General features: G+C 31.9%; 1 protein-coding gene across 1 annotated transcript in view; it reads left to right on the top strand.

The window, feature by feature from the left end:
- The window catches only part of LOC126656930 (photosystem I P700 chlorophyll a apoprotein A2-like), a 23,962-nt gene extending 2,633 nt beyond the window's left edge, over positions 1–21,329 (top strand). The window contains exon 2 of the mRNA XM_050351554.1: positions 21,318–21,329. Coding sequence (XP_050207511.1) covers positions 21,318–21,329 — 12 coding nt within the window. The remainder of the gene's footprint in view (positions 1–21,317) is intronic.
- The last annotated feature ends 1,082 nt before the right edge of the window (positions 21,330–22,411 follow it).

The following is a 22,411-nucleotide window of genomic DNA, read 5'->3' as shown; positions in this document are numbered from 1 at the left end:
ATTTGTTTCTTAACGTTTGTAAACGTTTTGCTTAAATTACAAAAAAGGGGAAACGCTTGGATTTGTTTCCTAACGTTTGTAAACGTTTGTCTAAAATTGCTAAAAAGGTGAAACACTTGGAATTGTTTCGTAACGTTTGTAAACGTTTGGCTCAAATTACTAAAAAGTAGAAATATTTGGATTTGTTTCATAACCTTTGTAAATGTTTGGTTCAAGCGCTAAAAACGTGAAACGTTTGGATTTGTTTCGGAATGTTTGTAAATGTTTGGCTTAAATCGCTAAAAATTGAAACGTTTGGATTTGTTTCGTAATGTTTGTAAACGGTTGGCATAAATCGCTAAAAATGTGAAACGTTTGGATTTGTTTCGTAAAGTTTGTAAACGTTTGGTTTAAGTCGCTAAAAATGTGAAACGTTTGGATTTGTTTCGTAACGTTTTAAAATTTTGGTTTCGTTTCGTAACGTTTGTAAACGTTTGGCTTAAATCGCTAAAAAGGTGAAACGTTTGGATTTGTTTCGTAACGTTTGCAAACGTTTGGCTTAAATCGCTAAAAAGGCGAAACGTTTGGATTTGTTTCGTAACGTTTGCAAACGTTTGCCTTAAATCGCTAAAAAGGTGAAACATTTGGGTTTGTTTCGTTACGTTTGTAAACATTTGGCTTAAATTGCTAAAAATGTGAAACGTTTGAATTGGTTTCGTAATGTTTTAAAAGTTTTCTTTTGTTTAGTAACTTTTGTAAATTTTTGGCTTAAATCGCCAAAAAGGTGAAACGTTTGGATTTTTTTTTGTAACGTTTGTAAACGTTTGACTTAAACTGCTAAAAAGGTTAAACGTTTGGTTTTGTTTCGTAACGGTTTTAAACGTTTGGCTTAAATAGCTTAAAAGTTGAAACATTTTGATTTGTTTCATAACCTTTGTAAATGTTTGGCTTAAATCGCTAAAAAGGTGAAATGTTTGGATTTGTTTCGTAACGTTTGTAAACGTTTGGCTTAAATCACTAAAAAGGTGAAACGTTTGGATTTGTTTCATAATGTTTGTTAACATTTGGCTTAAATCGCTAAAAATATGAAACGTTTGGATTTGTTTCGTAACGTTTTAAAAGTTTGATTTTGTTTCGTAGCATTTGTAAACGTTTGGCTTAAATCGCTAAAAAGGTGAAACATTTAGTTTTGTTTGGTAATGTTCGTAAACGTTTGGCTTAAATCGCTAAAAAGGGGAAACGTTTGGATTTGTTTCGTAATGTTTCTAAACGTATGGCTTAAATTGCTAAAAAGGGGAAACGTTTGGATTTGTTTTGTAACGTTTGTAAACGTTTGGCTTAAATTGCTAAAAAGATGAAACGCTTGGATTTGTTTCATAACCTTTGTAAACGTTTCGTTTAAATCGCTAAAAAGGTGAAATGTTTGGATTTGTTTCGTAACGTTTGTAAATGTTTGCCTTAAATCGCTAAAAGGGTGAAACGTTTGGATTTGTTTCGTAACGTTTGTAAACGTTTGGCTTTAATCGCTAAAAAGGTAAAACGTTTCGATTTGTTTCATAACATTTGTAAACATTTGGCTCAAATTGCTAAAGAGGGGAAATGTTTGGATTTGAAAGGGGAAACGCTTGGATTTGTTTCGTAACATTTCTAAACGTTTGGCTTAAATTGCTAAAAAGAGGAAACGCTTGGATTTGTTTTGTATCGTTTGTAAACGTTTCGCTTAAGCTGCTAAAAAGGTGAAATGCTTGGATTTATTTCGCAACGTTTGTAAACGTTTCGCTTAAATCGCTAACATGGTGAAATATTTGGATTTGTTTCATCACCTTTGTAAACGTTTGGCTTAAATCGCTAAAAAAGGGAAATGTTTGGATTTGTTTTGTAACGTTTGTAAACGTTTGGCTTAAATTGCAAAAAAGGGGAAACGTTTAGTTTTGTTTCGTAACGTTTGTAAACGTTTGGCTTAAATTGCTAAAAAGGTGAAACGCTTGGATTTGTTTCGTAACGTTTCTAAACGTTTGGCTTAAATTGCTAAAAAGGTGAAACGGTTGGATTTGTTTCGTAACGTTTGTAAACGTTTGACTCAAATTACTAAAAAATTGAACTTTTGGATTTGTTTCATTATCATTTTTAATGTTTGGCTTAAATCGCTAAAAAGGTGAAACGTTTGGATTTGTTTCTTAACATTTGTAAACGTTTGGCTTAAATTGCTAAAAAGGTGAAACACTTGGATTTGTTTCGTAATATTTCTAAACGTTTGGCTTAAATTGCTAAAAAGGTGAAACAGTTGGATTTGTTTCGTAATGTTTGTAAATGTTTGACTCAAATTACTAAAAAGTTGAACTTTTGGATTTGTTTCATTACCTTTGTACATGTTTGGCTTAAATCACTAAAAAGGTGAAACGTTTGGATTTGTTTCTTAACGTTTGTAAACGTTTCGCTTAAATCGCTAAAAAGGTGAAACGTTTGGATTTGTTTCGTCACGTTTGTAAATGTTTGACTTAAATTGATAAAAAGGTGAAACGCTTGGATTTGTTTCGAAACGTTTGTAAATGTTTGACTTACACAGCTAAAAAGGTGAAATGCTTGGTTTTGTTTCGTAATGTCTGTAAACGTTTGGCTTAAATCGCTAAAAATGTGAAATGTTTGGATTTGTCTCGTAATGTTTTATTTGTTTTTGTTTTATAATGTTTGTAGACGTTTGGCTTAAATCGCTAAAAAGTTTAAACGTTTGGATTTGTTTTGTAACGTTTGCAAACGTTTGGCTTAAATCGCTAAAAAGATGAAACGTTTGGATTTGTTTCGTAACGTTTGTAAATGTTTGGCTTAAATTGCTAAAAAGGCGAAACGCTTTGATTTGTTTCTTAACGTTTGTAAACGTTTTGCTTAAATTACAAAAAAGGGGAAACGCTTGGATTTGTTTCCTAACGTTTGTAAACGTTTGTCTAAAATTGCTAAAAAGGTGAAACGCTTGGAATTGTTTCGTAACGTTTGTAAACGTTTGGCTCAAATTGCTAAAAAGTAGAAATATTTGGATTTGTTTCATAACCTTTGTAAATGTTTGGTTCAAGCGCTAAAAACGTGAAACGTTTGGATTTGTTTCGGAATGTTTGTAAATGTTTGGCTTAAATCGCTAAAAATTGAAACGTTTGGATTTGTTTCGTAATGTTTGTAAACGGTTGGCATAAATCGCTAAAAATGTGAAACGTTTGGATTTGTTTCGTAAAGTTTGTAAACGTTTGGTTTAAGTCGCTAAAAATGTGAAACGTTTGGATTTGTTTCGTAACGTTTTAAAATTTTGGTTTCGTTTCGTAACGTTTGTAAACGTTTGGCTTAAATCGCTAAAAAGGTGAAACGTTTGGATTTGTTTCGTAACGTTTGCAAACGTTTGGCTTAAATCGCTAAAAAGGCGAAACGTTTGGGTTTGTTTCGTAACGTTTGCAAACGTTTGGCTTAAATCGCTAAAAAGGTGAAACATTTGGGTTTGTTTCGTTACGTTTGTAAACATTTGGCTTAAATTGCTAAAAATGTGAAACGTTTGAATTGGTTTCGTAATGTTTTAAAAGTTTTCTTTTGTTTAGTAACTTTTGTAAATTTTTGGCTTAAATCGCCAAAAAGGTGAAACGTTTGGATTTTTTTTTGTAACGTTTGTAAACGTTTGACTTAAACTGCTAAAAAGGTTAAACGTTTGGTTTTGTTTCGTAACGGTTTTAAACGTTTGGCTTAAATAGCTTAAAAGTTGAAACATTTTGATTTGTTTCATAACCTTTGTAAATGTTTGGCTTAAATCGCTAAAAAGGTGAAATGTTTGGATTTGTTTCGTAACGTTTGTAAACGTTTGGCTTAAATCACTAAAAAGGAGAAACGTTTGGATTTGTTTCATAATGTTTGTTAACATTTGGCTTAAATCGCTAAAAATATGAAACGTTTGGATTTGTTTCGTAACGTTTTAAACTTTTAATTTTGTTTCGTAGCATTTGTAAACGTTTGGCTTAAATCGCTAAAAAGGTGAAACATTTAGTTTTGTTTGGTAATGTTCGTAAACGTTTGGCTTAAATCGCTAAAAAGGGGAAACGTTTGGATTTGTTTCGTAATGTTTCTAAACGTATGGCTTAAATTGCTAAAAAGGGGAAACGTTTGGATTTGTTTTGTAACGTTTGTAAACGTTTGGCTTAAATTGCTAAAAAGATGAAACGCTTGGATTTGTTTCATAACCTTTGTAAACGTTTCGTTTAAATCGCTAAAAAGGTGAAATGTTTGGATTTGTTTCGTAACGTTTGTAAATGTTTGCCTTAAATCGCTAAAAGGGTGAAACGTTTGGATTTGTTTCGTAACGTTTGTAAACGTTTGGCTTTAATCGCTAAAAAGGTAAAACGTTTCGATTTGTTTCGTAACATTTGTAAACATTTGGCTCAAATTGCTAAAGAGGGGAAATGTTTGGATTTGAAAGGGGAAACGCTTGGATTTGTTTCGTAACATTTCTAAACGTTTGGCTTAAATTGCTAAAAAGAGGAAACGCTTGGATTTGTTTTGTATCGTTTGTAAACGTTTCGCTTAAGCTGCTAAAAAGGTGAAATGCTTGGATTTATTTCGCAACGTTTGTAAACGTTTCGCTTAAATCGCTAACATGGTGAAATATTTGGATTTGTTTCATCACCTTTGTAAACGTTTGGCTTAAATCGCTAAAAAAGGGAAATGTTTGGATTTGTTTTGTAACGTTTGTAAACGTTTGGCTTAAATTGCAAAAAAGGGGAAACGTTTAGTTTTGTTTCGTAACGTTTGTAAACGTTTGGCTTAAATTGCTAAAAAGGTGAAACGCTTGGATTTGTTTCGTAACGTTTCTAAACGTTTGGCTTAAATTGCTAAAAAGGTGAAACGGTTGGATTTGTTTCGTAACGTTTGTAAACGTTTGACTCAAATTACTAAAAAATTGAACTTTTGGATTTGTTTCATTATCATTTTTAATGTTTGGCTTAAATCGCTAAAAAGGTGAAACGTTTGGATTTGTTTCTTAACATTTGTAAACGTTTGGCTTAAATTGCTAAAAAGGTGAAACACTTGGATTTGTTTCGTAATATTTCTAAACGTTTGGCTTAAATTGCTAAAAAGGTGAAACAGTTGGATTTGTTTCGTAATGTTTGTAAATGTTTGACTCAAATTACTAAAAAGTTGAACTTTTGGATTTGTTTCATTACCTTTGTACATGTTTGGCTTAAATCACTAAAAAGGTGAAACGTTTGGATTTGTTTCTTAACGTTTGTAAACGTTTCGCTTAAATCGCTAAAAAGGTGAAACGTTTGGATTTGTTTCGTCACGTTTGTAAATGTTTGACTTAAATTGATAAAAAGGTGAAACGCTTGGATTTGTTTCGAAACGTTTGTAAATGTTTGACTTACACAGCTAAAAAGGTGAAACGCTTGGATTTGTTTTGTAATGTTTGTAAACGTTTGGCCTAAATTGCTGAAAAGGTGAAACATTTGGATTTCTTTCGTAACGTTTGTAAACATTTGACTCAAATTGATTAAAAGTTGCAACATTTGGCTTAAATCTCTAGAATGGTGAAATGTTTGGATTTGTTTCGTAACGTTTGTCAACGTTTGGCTTAAATCTCTAAAAGAGTGAAACTTTTGGATTTTTTTCGTAACGTTTGTAAACGTTTGGCTTAAATCGCTAAAAAGGTGAAACATTTGGTTTTGTTTCGTAACGTTTGTAAACGTTTGGCTTAAATTGCTAAAAATGTGAAACGTTTGAATTTGTTTCATAACATTTTAAAAGTTTGGTTTCGTTTCGTAACGTTTGTAAACGTTTGGCTTAAATCGCTAAAAGGGTTAACAGTTTGGGTTTTTTTCGTAACGTTTGCAAACGTTTGGCTTAAATTGCTAAAAAGGTGAAACGTTTAGTTTTGTTTCGTAACGTTTGTAAACGTTCAGATTAAATCGCAAAAACGGTGAAACGTTTGGATTTGTTTGGTAACCTTTGTACATGTTTGGATTAAATTTTTGCTAAAAAGGTGTAACGTTTGGATTTGTTTCGTCACGTTTGTAAACGTTTGGCTTAAATTGCTAAAAAGGTGAAACAGTTGGATTTGTTTCGTAACGTTTGTAAATGTTTGACTCAAATTACTAAAAAGTTGAACTTTTGGATTTGTTTCATTACCTTTGTACATGTTTGGCTTAAATCGTTAAAAATGTGAAACATTTGGATTTGTTTCGTAACGTTTATAAACGTTTGGCTTAAATCGCTAAAAAGGTGAAACGTTTGGATTTCTTTCGTCACGTTTGTAAATGTTTGACTTAAATTGATAAAAAGGTGAAACACTTGGATTTGTTTCGAAACGTTTGTAAATGTTTGACTTAAACAACTAAAAAGGTGAAACGCTTGGATTTGTTTTGTAATGTTTGTAAACGTTTGGCTTAAATTGCTGAAAAGGTGAAACACTTGGATTTGTTTCGTAACATTTGTAAACATTTGACTCAAATTGATTAAAAGTTGCAACATTTGGCTTAAATCTCTAAAAAGGTGAAATGTTTGGATTTTTTTCGAACGTTTGTCAACGTTTGGCTAAAATCGCTAAAATGGTGAAACATTTGGTTTTGTTTCGTAACGTTTGTAAACGTTTGGCTTAAATTGCTAAAAATGTGAAACGTTTGGATTTGTTTCGAAACGTATTAAAAGTTTGGTTTCATTTCGTAACGTTTGTAAACGTTTGGCTTAAATCGCTAAAAAGGTTAAACGTTTGGGTTTGTTTCGTAACGTTTGCAAACGTTTGGCTTAAATTGCTAAAAAGCAGAAACGTTTGGTTTTATTTCGTAACGTTTATAAACGTTCGGATTAAATCGCACAAACGGTGAAACGTTTGGATTTGTTTGGTAATGTTTGTAATGGTTTTGCTTAAATTTTTGCTAAAAAGGTGTAATGTTTGGATTTGTTTCGTCACATTTGTAAACGTTTGGCTTAAATTGCTAAAAAGGTGAAACGGTTGGATTTGTTTCGTAACGTTTGTAAATGTTTGACTCAAATTACTAAAAAGTTGAACTTTTGGATTTGTTTCATTACCTTTGTACATGTTTTGGCTTAAATCGCTAAAAAGGTGAAACGTTTGGATTTGTTTCGTAACGTTTGTAAACGTTTGGCTTAAATCGCTAAAAAGGTGAAACGTTTGGATTTGTTTCCTCACGTTTGTAAATGTTTGACTTAAATTGATAAAAAGGTGAAACGCTTGGATTTGTTTCGAAACGTTTGTAAATGTTTGGCTTAAATAGATAAAAAGGTGAAACGCTTGGATTTGTTTTGTAATGTTTGTAAACGTTTGGCTTAAATTGCTGAAAAGGTGAAACACTTGGATTTGTTTCGTAACGTTTCTAAACATTTGACTCAAATTGATTAAAAGTTGAAACGTTTGGCTTCAATCCCTAAAAAGGTGAAATGTTTGGTTTTGTTTCGTAACGTTTGTAAACGTTTGGCTTAAATCGCTAACAGGGTGAAACGTTTGGATTTGTTTCGTAACGTTTGTAAACGTTTGCCTTAAATCGCTAAAAAGGTGAAACGTTTGGATTTGTTTCGTAACATTTGTAAACCTTTTGGCTTAAATTGCTAAAAAGATGAAACGCTTGGATTTGTTTTGTAATGTTTGTAAACGTTTGGCTTAAATTGCTAAAAAGGTGAAACGCTTGGTTTTGTTTCGTAACGTCTGTAAACGTTTGGCTTAAATCGCTAAAAAGGTGAAAAGTTTGGATTTGTCTCGTAATGTTTTAATAGTTTGGTTTTAATTTGTAACGTTTGTAAACGTTTGGCTTAAATCGCTAAAAAGGTGAAACGTTAGGCTTAAATTGCTAAAAAGGTGAAACGCTTGGATTTGTTTAGTAACGTTTGTAAACGTTTGGCTTAAATCGCTAAAAGGGTGAAACGTTTGGATTTGTTTCGTAACGTTCGTAAACGTTTTGATTTAATCGCTAAAAAGGTAAAACGTTTGGATTTTTTTTGTAACGTTTGTAAACATTTGGCTTAAATCGCTAAAAAGGGGAAACATTTGGATTTGAAAGGGGAAATACTTGGATTTGTTTCGTAACATTTCTAATTTTTTTGCTTAAATTGCTAAAAAGGTGAAACGCTTGGATTTGTTTCATAACGTTTGTAAACGCTTCGCTTAAGATGCTAAAAAGGTGAAACGCTTGGATTTGTTTCGTAACGTTTGTAAACGTTTGGCTTAAATTGCTAAAATAGTGAAACATTTGGATTTATTTCAAAACCTTTGTAAACGTTTGGCTTAATTCGCTTTAAAAAGGAAACATTTGGATTTGTTTCGTAACGTTTGTATACGTTTGGCTTCAATCGCTAAAAAGTTCAAACGTTTAGATTTGTTCCGTAATGTTTTAAACGTTTGGCTTAAATCGCTAAAATGGGTAAACGTTTGGATTTGTTTCGTAACATTTGTAAACGTTTGGCTTAAATTGCTAAAAGGTGAAACGTTTGGTTTTGTTTCGTAACGTTTGTAAACGTTCGGATTAAATCGCAAAAACGGTGAAACGTTTGGATTTGTTTTGTAATGTTTGTAATGGTTTTGCTTAAATTTTTGCTAAAAAGGTGTAACGTTTGGATTTGTTTCGTCACGTTTGTAAATGTTTGACTTAAATCGCTAAAAAGTGAAACATTTGGATTTGGTTCGTAACGTTTTTTAGATGTTTGGCTTAAATCGCTAAAAAGGGAAATGTTTGGATTTGTTTCGAAACGTTTCTAAACGTTTGGCTTTAATCGCTAATAAGGTGAAACAATTGGATATGTTTCGTAACATTTGTAAACCTTTTGGCTTAAATTGCTAAAAAGATGAAACGCTTGGATTTGTTTTGTAATGTTTTTAAACGTTTGGCGTAAATTGCTAAAAAGGTGAAACGTTTGGTTTTGTTTCGTAACGTCTGTAAATGTTTGGCTTAAATCGCTAAAAATGTGAAATCTTTGGATTTGTCTCGTAATGTTTTAAAAGTTTGGATTTATTTTGTAACGTTTGTAAACGTTTGGCTTAAATCACTAAAAAGGTTAAACGTTTGGATTTGTTTCGTAACGTTTGTAAACGTTTGGCTTAAATCGCTAACAAGGTGAAACGCTTGGATTTGTTTCATAACGTTTGTAAACGTTTGGCTTAAATTGCTAAAAAGATGAAACGCTTGGATTTGTTTCCTAACATTTGTAAACATTTGTCTGAAATTGCTAAATAGGTGAATCGGTTGGATTTGTTTCGTAACGTTTCGAAACGATTAACTCAAATTGCTAAAAAGTTGCAAAATTGTGATTTGTTTCATAACCTTATGTAAATGTTTGGCTTCAATTGCTAAAAAGGTGAAACGTTTGGATTTGTTTCGTAACGTTTGTAAATGTTTGGCTTAAATCGCTAAAAAGGTGAAACGTTTGGATTTGTTTTGTAACGTTTGTAAACGTTTGGCTTAACTCGCTAAAAATGTGAAATGTTTGGATTTGTTTCGTAACATTTTAAACATTTGATTTTGTTTCGTAACATTTGTAAACGTTTGGCTTAAATCGCTAAAAAAGTGAAACGTTTGGATATGTTTCGTAACGTTTAAAAAGTTTGGTTTTGTTTCGTAACAGTTGTAAACATTTGGCTTAAATCACTAAAAAGGGGAAACGTTTGGTTTTGTTTCGTACCGTTTGTAAACGTTTGGCTTAAATTGCTAAAAAGGTGAAACGCTTGGATTTGTTTCGTATCGTTTGTAAACGTTTGGCTTAAATTGCTAAAAAGGTGAAACTCTTGGATTTGTTTCATAATGTTTGTAAATGTTTGGCTCAAATTCCTAAAAAGTTGAAACATTTGGATTTTTTTCATAACCTTTGTAAATGTTTGGCTTAAATCGCTAAAAAGGTGAAACTTTTGGATTTGTTTCGTAATGTTTGTTAACGTTTGGCTTAAATCGCTAAAGAGGTGAAACGTTTAGATTTTTTTCGTAATGTTTGTATACGTTTGGCTTAAATTGCTAAAAATTTGAAACGTTTTGATTTGTTTCATAACCTTTGTAAATGTTTGGCTTCAATTGCTAAAAAGGTGAAACGTTTGGATTTCTTTCGTAGCGTTTGTAAATTTTTGGCTTAAATAGCTAACAAGGTGAAACCTTTGGATTTGTTTCGTAACGTTTGTAAACGTTTGGTTTAAATCCCTAAAAATGAGAAACGTTTGGATTTGTTTCGTAAAGTTTAGAAAGGTTTGGCTTAAATTGCAAAAATTGTGAAACGTTTGGATTGGTTTCGTAATGTTTTAAAAGTTTTGTTTTGTTTAGTAACTTTTGTAAATTTTTGGCTTAAATCGCTTATATGGTGAAACGTTTGGATTTGTTTCGTAACGTTTGTAAACGTTCGGCTTAAATCCCTAAAAAGGTGAAACATTTGGATTTGTTTCGTAATGTTTGTAAACGTTTAGCTTGAACTGCTAAAAAGGTGAAACACTTGGATTTGTTTCGTAACAATTGTAAACGTTTGGCTTAAATTACTAAAAAGGTGAAACGCTTGGATTTGTTTTGGACATTTGTAAAGGTTTGGCTTAAATCGCTAAAAATGTGAAATATTTGGATTTGTTTCGTAACGTTTTAAACGTTTGATTTTGTTTCGTATCATTTGTAAACGTTTGGCTTAAATCGCTAAAAAGGTGAAACGTTTGGATTTGTTCCATAACTTTTGGCTTAAATTGCTAAAAAGGTGAAACGTTTAGATTTGTTTCGTAACGGTTGTAAACATTTGGATTAAATCGCTAAAAAGGTGAAACGTTTGGTTTTGTTTCGTACCGTTTGTAAACGTTTGGCTTAAATTGCTAAAAAGGTGAAACGCTTGGATTTGTTTCGTATCGTTTGTAAACGTTTGGCTTAAATTGCTAAAAAGGTGAAACTCTTGGATTTGTTTCCTAACGTTTGAAAACGTTTCTCTGAAATTGCTGAAAAGGTGAAATGCTTGGATTTGTTTCGTAACGTTTGTAAACGTTTGGCTCAAATTGCTAAAAAGTTGAAACATTTGGATTTGTTTCTTAACCTTTGTAAATGTTTGGCTTAAATCGGTAAAAAGGTGAAACGTTTGGATTTGTTTCGTAACGTTTGTAAATGTTTGGCTTATATCGCTAAAAATGTGAAATGTTTGGATTTGTTTCGTAACGTTTGTAAACGTTTGGCTTAAATATCTAAAAATGTGAAACGTTTGGCTTAAATTGCTAAAAATGTGAAATGTTTGGATTTGTTTCATAACGTTTTGAAAGTTTGGTTTTGTTTCGTAACATTGGTAAACGTTTGGCTTAAATCGGTAAAAAGGTGAAACATTTGGTTTTGTTTGGTAACGTTTATAAACGTTTGGCTTAAATCGCTAAAAAGGTGAAACGTTTGGATTTGTTTCGGAACATTTGTAAATGTATGGCTTAAATTGCTAAAGAGGTGAAACGCTTGGATCTGTTTCGTAACGTTTGTAAACGTTTGGCTTAAATTGCTAAAAAGGTGAAACACTTGGATTTGTTTAGTAACGTTTGTAAACGTTTGGCTTAAATCGCTAAAAGGGTGAAACGTTTGGATTTGTTTCGTAACGTTTGTAAACGTTTTGCTTTAATCGCTAAAAAGGTAAAACGTTCGGATATGTTTCGCAACGTTTGCAAACATTTGGCTTATATCGCTAAAAAGGGGAAACATTTGGATTTGAAAGGGGAATACTTGGATTTGTTTCGTAACATTTCTAAAAGTTTGGCTTAAATTGCTAAAAAGGTGAAACGCTTGGGTTTGTTTCGTAACGTTTGTAAACGTTTCGCTTAAGCTGCTAAAAAGGTGAAACGCTTGGATTTGTTTCGTAACGTTTGTAAACGTTTGGCTTAAATCGATAAAATGGTGAAACATTTGGATTTGTTTCAAAATCTTTGTAAACGTTTGGCTTAAATCGCTAAAAAAGGGGAAACATTTGGATTTGTTTCGTAACGTTTGCAACGTTTGGCTTCAATCGCTAAAAAGGTGAAACGTTTGAATTTGTTCCGTAATGTTTTAAATGTTTGGCTAAAATCACTAAAATGGGGAAACGTTTAGATTTGTTTCGTAACATTTTTAAACGTTTGGCTTAAATTACTAAAAGGGTGAAACTTTTTGTTTTGTTTCGTAACATTTGTAAACGTTAGGATTAAATAGCAAAAACAATGAAATGTTTGGATTTGTTTGGTATTGTTTGTAATGGTATTGCTTAAATTGCTAAAAAGGTGAAACATTTGGATTTGTTTCGTAACGTTTGTAAACGTTTAGCTTAAATCGCTAAAAAGGTGAAACATTTGGATTTGTTTTGTAACGTTTTTTAAACGTTTGGCTTAAATCGCAAAAAAAGAGAAACGTTCGGATTTGTTTCGTAACGTTTCTAAACGTTTGGCTTTAATCGCTAATAAGGTGAAACACTTGGATTTCTTTCGTAACATTTGTAAACCTTTTGGCTTAGATTTCTAAAAAGATGAAACGCTTGGATTTGTTTTGTAATGTTTGTCAACGTTTGGCTTAAATTGCTAAAAACGTGAAATGCTTGGTTTTGTTTCGTAACGTCTGTAAACGTTTGGCTTAAATCGCTAAAAATGTGAAATGTTTGAATTTGTCTCGTGATGTTTTAAAAGTTTTGTTTTATTTTGTAACGTTTGTAAACGTATGGCTTAAATCGCTAAAAAGGTTAAACGTTTGGATTTGTTTCGTAACGTTTGTAAATGTTTGGCTTAAATCGCTAAAAAGGTGAAACGCTTGGATTTGTTTCGTAACGTTTGTAAACGTTTGGCTTAAATTAAAAAAAAGGGGAAACGCTTGGATTGGTTTCCTAACGTTTGTAAACGTTTCTCTAAAATTGGTAAAAGGTGAAACGCATGGATTTGTTTCATAATGTTTGTAAACGTTTGGCTCAAATTGCTAAAACGTTGAAACATTTGGATTTGTTTCATAACCTTTGTAAATGTTTGGCTTAAATCGCTAAAAAGTTGAAACGTTTGGATTTATTTCGTAACGTTTGTAAACGTTTGGCTTAAATCGCTAAAAATGTGAAACGTTTGAATTTGTTTTGTAAAGTTTGTAAACGTTTCGCTTAAGTTGCTAAAAATATGAAACGTTTGGATTTGTTTCGTAATGTTTTAAAAGTTTGGTTTTGTTTCGTAACGTTTGTAAACGTTTGGCTTAAATCGCTAAAAAGGTGAAACGTTTGGATTTGTTTTGTAAAGTTTGTAAATGTTTGGCATAAATCGGTAAAAAAGGGAAACATTTGGTTTTATTTCTTAACGTTTATAAACGTTTGGCTTCAATCGCTAAAAAGGTTAAACATTTGGATTTGTTTTGTAATGTTTGTAAACGTTTGGCTTGAATTGCTAAAAAGGTGAAACACTTGGATTTGTTTTGTAACAATTGTAAACGTTTGCCTTAAATTACTAAAAAGGTGAAACGCTTGGATTTATTTTGGAACATTTGTAAAGGTTTGTCATAAATCGCTAAAAATGTGAAATATTTGGATTTGTTACGTAACGTTTTAAACGTTTGATTTTGTTTAGTAACATTTGTAAACGTTTGGCTTAAATCGATAAAAAGGGGAAATGTTTGGATTTGTTCCATAACGTTTGGCTTATATTGCTCAAAAGGTTTTGTTTCGAAACGTTTGGATTTGTTTCATAACGATTGTAAACGTTTTGCTGAAATTGCTAAAAAGATGAAACACTTGGATTTGTTTCGTAATATTTGTAAACGTTTGGCTCAAATAGCTAAAAAGTTGAAACATTTTGATTTGTTTCATAAACTTTGTAAACGTTTGGCTTAAATCACTAAAAAAAGGGAAACGTTTGGATTTTTTTCGTAACGTTTGTATACGTTTGGCTTCAATCGCTAAAAAGCTGAAACGTTTGGATTTGTTCCATAATGTTTTAAACGTTTGGCTTAAATCGCTAAAATGGGGAAACGTTTCGATTTGTTTCGTAACATTTGTAAACGTTTGGCTTAAATTGCTAAAAAGTTGAAAGGCTTGGTTTTGTTTCGTAATGTTTGTAAACGTTCGGATTAAATCGCCAAAAAGGTGAAACGTTTGGATTTGTTTGGTAATGTTTGTAAACGTTTGGCTTAAATCGCTAAAAAGATGAAACGTTTGGATTGGTTTCGTAACGTTTGTAAACGTTTGGCTTAAATCGCTAAAAAGCGGAAACGTTTTGATTTGTTTTGTAACGTTTGTAAACGTTTGGCTTAAATTGCTAAAAAGGTGAAACGTTTGGATTTGTTTCGTAACGATTGTAAACGTTTGGCTGAAATTGCTAAAAAGGTGAAACACTTGGATTTGTTTCGTAATGTTTGTAAACGTTTGGCTCAAATAGCTAAAAAGTTGAAACATTTTGATTTGTTTCATAAACTTTGTAAACGTTTGGCTTAAATCGCTAAAAAAGGGAAACGTTTGGATTTTTTTCGTAACGTTTGTATACGTTTGGCTTCAATCGCTAAAAAGCTGAAACGTTTGGATTTGTTCCATAATGTTTTAAACGTTTGGCTTAAATCGCTAAAATGGGGAAACATTTCGATTTGTTTCGTAACATATGTAAACATTTGGCTTAAATTGCTAAAAAGGTGAAAGGCTTGGTTTTGTTTCGTAATGTTTGTAAACGTTCAGATTAAATCGCCAAAAAGGTGAAACGTTTGGATTTGTTTGGTAATGTTTGTAAACGTTTGGTTTAAATCGCTAAAAAGATGAAACGTTTGGATTGGTTTCGTAACGTTTGTAAACGTTTGGCTTAAATCGCTAAAAAGCTGAAACGTTTTGATTTGTTTCGTAACGTTTGTAAACGTTTGGCTTAAATTGCTAAAAAGGTGAAACGTTTGGATTTGTTTCGTAACGTTTCTAAATGTTTGGCTTAAATTGCAAAAAAGGGGAAACGCTTGGATTTATTTCATAACGTTTGTATACGTTTGACTCAAATTACTAAAAAGTTGAAACTTTTGGATTTGTTTAATTAACTTTGTAAATGTTTGGCTTAAATCGTTAAAATGGTGAAACATTTGGATTTGTTTCGTAACGTTTGTAAACGTCTGGCTTAAATCGCTAAAAGGGAAAACGTTTGGATTTTTTTCGTAACGTTTGTAAACGTTTGACTTAAATTACTAAAAAGGTTAAACGCTTGGATTTGTTTCGAAACGTTTGTAAACGTTTGGCTTAAATAGCTAAAAAGGTTGGATTTGTTTTGTAATGTTTGTAAACGTTTCGCTTAAATTGATAAAAAGGTTAAACGCTTGGATTTGTTTCGTAACGTTTATAAACTTTTGACTCAAATTGATAAAAAGTTGAAACATTTGGATTTGTTTCATAAACTTTGTATACGTTTGGCTTAAATCGCTAAAAAGGTAAAATGTTTGGATTTTTTCGTAACATTTGTAAAGGTTTGGCTTAAATTGCTAAAAGGGTGAAACGTTTGGATTTTTTTCGTAACGTTTGTAAACGTTTGGCTTTCATCGCTAAAAAGGTAAAACGTTTGGATTTGTTTCCTAACGTTTGTAAACATTTGGCTCAAATTGCTAAAAAGGGGAAACGTTTGGATTTGAAACGGGAAATACTTGGATTTGTTTCGTAACATTTCTAAAGGTTTGGCTTAAATTGCTAAAAAGGAGAAACGCTGTTTCGTAACGTTTGTAAACGTTTCGCTTAAGCTGCTAAAAAGGTGAAACGCTTGGATTTGTTTCGTAACGTTTGTAAACGTTTTGCTTAAATCGCTAAAATGGGGAAACATTGGGATTCTTTTACAAAGTTTATGAAACGCTTGGATTTGTTTCGTAACGTTTGTATACGTTTGGCTTCAATCGTTAAAAAGGTGAAACGTTTGGATTTGTTCCGTAATGTTTTAAACGTTTGGCTTATATCGCTAAAATGGGGAAATGTTTGGATTTGTTTCGTAACATTTGTAAACGTTTGGCTTAAATTGATAAAAAGGTGAAACGTTTGGTTTTGTTTCGTAATGTTTGTAAACATTCGGATTAAATCGCAAAAAAGGTGAAACGTTTGGATTTGTTTGGTAATGTTTGTATACGTTTTAAACGTTTGGCTTAAATCGCAAAAAAGGTAAAACGTTTGGATTTGTTTCGCAACGTTTGTATACGTTTGGCTTAAATCGCTAAAAAGCTGAAACGTTTGTATTTGTTTCGTAAAGTTTGTAAACGTTTTGCTTAAATTGCTAAAAAGGTGAAACACTTGGATTTGTTTCGTAACGTTTCTAAACATTTGGCTTAAATTGCTAAAAAGGTGAAATGCTTATATTTGTTTCGTAACTTTTGTAAACGTTTGACACAAATTACTAAAAAGTTGAAACTTTTGGATTTGTTTCATTACCTTTGTAAATGTTTTGCTTAAATCGCTAAAAAGGTGAAACGTTTGGATTTGTTTCGTAACGTTTGTAAACGTTTAGCTTAAATCGGTAAAAAGGTGAAACGTTTGGATTTGTTTGTTTGTAAACGTTTGACTTAAATTGCTAAAAAGGTGAAACGCTTGGATTTCTTTCGAAACGTTTGTAAACGTTTGGCTTAAATAGCTAAAAAGGTGAAACGCTTGGATTTGTTTTGTAATGTCTATAAACGTTTGGCTTAAATTACTTAAATGATGAAACGCTTGGTTTTGTTTCGTAACGTCTGTAAACGTTTGGCTTAAATCGCTAAAAATCTGAAATGTTTGTATTTGTTTTGTAACGTTTGCAAACGTTTGGCTTAAATCGCTAAAAAGATGAAACGTTTGGATTTGTTTCGTAACGTTTGTAAAGGTTTGGCTTAAATTGCTAAAAAGGCGAAACGCTTTGATTTGTTTCTTAACGTTTGTAAATGTTTGGCTTAATTTGCAAAAAAGGGGGAAACGCTTGGATTTGTTTCCTAACGTTTGTAAACGTTTGTCTAAAATAGCTAAAAAGGTGAAACGCTTAGAATTGTTTCGTAACGTTTGTAAACGTTTGGCTCAAATTGCAAAAAAGTAGAAATATTTGGATTTGTTTCATAAACTTTGTAAATGTTTGGTTCAAGCGCTAAAAAGGTGAAACGTTTGGATTTGTTTCGTAATGTTTGTAAATGTTTGGCTTAAATCACTAAAAATTGAAACGTTTGGATTTGTTTCGTAATGTTTGTAAACGGTTGGCATAAATCGCTAAAAATGGGAAACGTTTGGATTTGTTTCGTAAAGTTTGTAAACGTTTGGCTTAAGTCGCTAAAAGTGTGAAACGTTTGGATTTGTTTCGTAATGTTTTAAAATTTTGGTTTCGTTTCGTAACGTTTGTAAACGTTTGGCTTAAATCGCGAAAAAGGTGAAATGTTTGAATTTGTTTCGTAATGTTTGCAAACGTTTGCCTTAAATCGCTAAAAAGGTGAAACGTTTGGGTTTGTTTTGTTATGTTTGTAAACATTTGGTTTAAATTGCTAAAAATGTGAAACGTTTGGAATGGTTTCGTAATGTTTTAAAAGTTTTCTTTTGTTTCGTAACGTTTGTAAACGTTTGGCTTAAATCGCTACAAAGGCGAAACGTTTGGATTTTTTTTGTAACGTTTGTAAACGTTTGGCTTAATCCGCTAAAAAGGTTAAACGTTTGGTTTTGTTTCGTAACGTTTTTAAACGTTTGGCTTAAATAGCTGAAAAGTTGAAACATTTTGATTTGTTTCATAACCTTTGTAAATGTTTGGCTTAAATCGCTAAAAAGGTGAAACGTTTGGATTTGTTTCGTAACATTTGTAAACGTTTGGCTTAAATCACTAAAAAGGTGAAACGTTTGGATTTGTTTCATAATGTTTGTTAACGTTTGGCTTAAAACGCTAAAAATATGAAACGTTTGGATTTGTTTCGTAGCGTTTTAAAAGTTTGGTTTTGTTTCGTAGCATTTGTAAACGTTTGGCTAAAATCGCTAAAAAGGTGAAACATTTAGTTTTGTTTGGTAATGTTCGTAAACGTTTGGCTTAAATCGCTAAAAAGGTGAAACGTTTGGATTTGTTTCGTAACGTTTCTAAACGTATGGCTTAAATTGCTAAAAAGTTGAAACGCTTAGATTTGTTTCGTAACGTTTGTAAACGTTTGGCTTAAATTGCAAAAAAGGTGAAACGCTTGGATTTGTTTCATAACCTTTGTAAACGTTTCGTTTAAATCGCTAAAAAGGTGAAATGTTTGGATTTGTTTCGTAACGTTTGTAAATGTTTGGCTTAAATCGCTAAAAGGGTGAAACGTTTGGATTTGTTTCGTAACGTTTGTAAACGTTTGGCTTTAATCGTTAAAAAGGTGAAACGTTTGGATTTGTTTCGTAACGTTTGTAAACATTTGGCTCAAATTGCTAAAGAGGGGAAATATTTGGATTTGAAAGGGGAAACGCTTGGATTTGTTTCGTAACATTTCTAAACGTTTGGTTTAAATTGCTAAAAAGGGGAAACGCTTGGATTTGTTTCGTATCGTTTGTAAACGTTTCGCTTAAGCTGCTAAAAAGGTGAAACGCTTGGATTTATTTCGTTTGTAAACGTTTCGCTTAAATCGCTAAAATGGTGAAATATTTGGATTTGTTTCAAAACCTTTGTAAACGTTTGGCTTAAATCGCTAAAAAAGGGAAATGTTTGGATTTGGTTCGTAACGTTTGTATACGTTTGGCTTCAATCGCTAAAAAGGTGAAACGTTTGGATTTGTTCCGTAATGTTTTAAACGTTTGGCTTAAATCGGTAAAATGGGGAAACGTTTGGATTTGTTTTGTAATGTTTGTAAAGGTTTAGCTTAAATTGCTAAAAAGGTGAAACGTTTAGTTTTGTTTCGTAACGTTTGTAAACGTTTGGCTTAAATTGCTAAAAAGGTGAAACGCTTGGATTTGTTTCGTAACGTTTCTAAACGTTTGGCTTAAATTGCTAAAAAGGTGAAACGGTTGGATTTGTTTCGTAACGTTAGTAAACGTTTGACTCAAATTACTAAAAAGTTGAACTTTTGGATTTGTTTCATTATCTTTTTTAATGTTTGGCTTAAATCGCTTAAAAGGTGAAACATTTGGATTTGTTTCGTAACATTTGTAAACGTTTGGCTTAAATTGCTAAAAAGGTGAAACATTTGGATTTGTTTCGTAATGTTTCTAAACGTTTGGCTTAAATTGCTAAAAAGGTGAAACGGTTGGATTTGTTTCGTAACGTTTGTAAATGTTTGACTCAAATTACTAAAAAGTTGAACTTTTGGATTTCTTTCATTACCTTTGTACATGTTTGGCTTAAATCGCTAAAAAGGTGAAACGTTTGGATTTGTTTCGTAACGTTTGTAAACGTTTGGCTTAAATCGCTAAAAAGGTGAAACGTTTGGATTTGTTTCGTAACGTTTGTAAATGTTTGACTTAAATTGATAAAAAGGTGAAACGTTTGGATTTGTTTCGAAATGTTTGTAAATGTTTGACTTAAACAGCTAAAAAGGTGAAACGCTTGGATTTGTTTTGTAATGTTTGTAAACGTTTGGCTTAATTTGCTGAAAAGGTGAAACACTTGGATTTGTTTCGTAACGTTTGTAAACATTTGACTCAAATTGATTAAAAGTTGCAACGTTTGGCTTAAATTTCTAAAAAGGTGAAATGTTTGGATTTGTTTCGTAACGTTTGTAAACGTTTGGCTTAAATCTCAAAAAGGGTGAAACTTTTGGAATTGTTTCGTAACGTTTGTAAACGTTTGGCTTAAATCGCTAAAAAGGTGAAACATTTGGCTTTGTTTCGTAACGTTTGTAAACGTTTGGCTTAAATTGCTAAAAATGTGAAACGTTTGGATTTGTTTCGTAACGTTTTAAAAGTTTGGTTTCGTTTCGTAACGTTTGTAAACGTTTGGCTTAAATCGCTTAAAAGGTAAAACGTTTGGGTTTGTTTCGTAACGGTTGCAAACGTTTGCCTTAAATCGCTAAAAAGGGGAAACGTTTTGTTTTGTTTAATAACGTTTGTAAACGTTTCGCTTAAATTGCTAAAAATGTGAAACGTTTGGATTGGTTTCGTAATGTTTTAAAAGTTTTTTTTTGTTTCGTAACTTTTGTAAATTTTTGGCTTAAATCGCTAAAAAGGTGAAACGTTTGGATTTGTTTTGCAACGTTTGTAAACGTTTGGCTTAAATCGCTAAAAAGGTGAAACGTTTGGTTATTTTTCGTAACGTTTTTAAACGTGTGGCTTAAATAGCTGAAAAGTTGAAACATTTTGATTTGTTTCATAACCTTTGTAAATGTTTGGCTTATATCGCTAAAAAGGTGAAACGTTTGGATTTGTTTCGTAACGTTCGTAAACGTTTGGCTTGAATCGCTAAAAAGGTGAAACTTTTGGATTTGTTTCGTAACGTTTCTAAACGTATGGCTTAAATTGCGAAAAAGGTGAAACGCTTGGATTTGTTTCGTAACATTTGTAAACGTTTGGCTTAAATTGCTAAAAAGGTGCAACTCTCGGATTTGTTTCGTAACGTTTGTAAACATTTGACTCAAATTGATAAAAAGTTTAAACATTTGGATTTGTTTCATAACCTTTGTAAACATTTCGTTTAAATTGCTGAAAAGGTGAAATGTTTAGATTTGTTTCGTAACGTTTGTAAACGTTTGGCTGAAATCGCTAAAAGGGTGAAACGTTTGTATTTGTTTCGTAACGTTTGTAAAAGTTTGGCTTTAATCGCTAAAAAGGTAAAACGTTTGGATTTGTTTCGTTACGTTTGTAAACATTTGGCTCAAATTGCTAAAAAGGGGAAACGTTTGGATTTGAAAGGGGAAACGCTTGGATTTGTTTCGTAACATTTCTAAATGTTTGGCTTAAATTGCTAAAAAGGGGAAACGCTTGGATTTGTTTCGTTTCGTTTGTAAACGTTTCGCTTAAGCTGCTAAAAAGGTGAAACGCTTGGATTTATTTCGTAACGTTTGTAAACGTTTCGCTTAAATCGCTAAAATGGTGAAACATTTGGATTTGTTTCAAAATCTTTGTAAACGTTTGTCTTAAATCGCTAAAAAAGGGAAACGTTTTGGATTTGTTTTGTAACGTTTGTATACGTTTGGCTTCAATCGCTCAAAAGGTGAAACGTTTGGTTTTGTATCGTAACATTTGTAAATGTTTGGCTTAAATCGCTAAAAAGGTGAAACGTTTGGATTTGTTTCATAACGTTTTTCAAACGTTTGGCTTAAATCGCTAAAAAAGGGAAACGTTTGGATTTGTTTCGTAACGTTTCTAAACGTTGTGCTTTGATTGCTAATAAGGTGAAACACTTGGATTTGTTTCGTAACATTTGTAAACCTTTTGGCTTAAATTGCTAAAAAGATGAAACACTTAGGGTTTAGGGTTTGGGCTTAGGGTTTAGGGCTTAGGGTTTAGTGTTTAGGGTTTAGGTTTTAGGGTTTATGGTTTAGGTTGTTTTGTAATGTTTGTAAACGTTTGGCTTCAATTGCTAAAAAGGTGAAACGCTTGGTTTTATTTCGTAACGTCTGTAAACGTTTGGCTTAAATCGCTAAAAAAGTGAAAAGTTTGGATTTGTCTCGTAATGTTTAAAAGTTTGGTTTTATTTTGTAACGTTTGTAAACGTTTGGCTTAAATCGCTAAAAAGGTTAAACGTTAGGCTTAAATTGCTAAAAAGGTGAAACGCTTGGATTTGTTTAGTAACGTTTGTATACGTTTGGCTTAAATCGCTAAAAGGGTAAAACGTTTGGATTTGTTTCGTAACGTTCGTAAACGTTTTGCTTTAATCGCTAAAAAGGTAAAACGTTTGGATTTTTTTTGTAACGTTTGTAAACATTTGGCTTAAATCGCTAAAAAGGGGAAACATTTGAATTTGAAAGGGGAAATATTTGGATTTGTTTCGTAACATTTCTAAAAATTTTGCTTAAATTGCTAAAAAGGTGAAACGCTTGGATTTGTTTCATAACGTTTGTAAACGTTTCGCTTAAATTGCTAAAAAGGTAAAACGCTTGGATTTGTTTGGTAACGTTTGTAAACGTTTGGATTTGTTTCGTAACATTTGTAAACGTTTGTAAAATGGTGAAACATTTGGATTTATTTCAAAACCTTTGTAAACGTTTGGCTTAATTCGCTAAAAAAAGGAAACGTTTGGATTTGTTTCGTAACGTTTGTATACGTTTGGCTTCAATCGCTAAAAAGGTGAAACGTTTAGATTTGTTCCGTAATGTTTTAAACGTTTGGCTTAAATCGCTAAAAGGGGGAAACGTTTGGATTTGTTTCGTAACATTTGTAAACGTTTGGCTTAAATTGCTAAAAAGGTGAAACGTTTGGTTTTGTTTCGTAACGTTTGTAAACGTTCGGATTAAATCGCAAAAACGGTGAAACGTTTGGATTTGTTTGGTAATGTTTGTAATGGTTTTGCTTAAATTTTATCTAAAAAGGTGTAACGTTTGGATTTGTTTCGTCACGTTTGTAAATTTGACTTAAATCGTTAAAAAGGTGAAACATTTTGATTTGTTTCGTAATGTTTTTTAGATGTTTTGCTTAA

This window comes from Mercurialis annua, linkage group LG7 (genome assembly GCF_937616625.2).
Source record: "Mercurialis annua linkage group LG7, ddMerAnnu1.2, whole genome shotgun sequence".
Lineage (NCBI taxonomy): Eukaryota > Viridiplantae > Streptophyta > Magnoliopsida > Malpighiales > Euphorbiaceae > Mercurialis > Mercurialis annua.
This window is presented reverse-complemented; position numbering and strand designations above follow the sequence as displayed.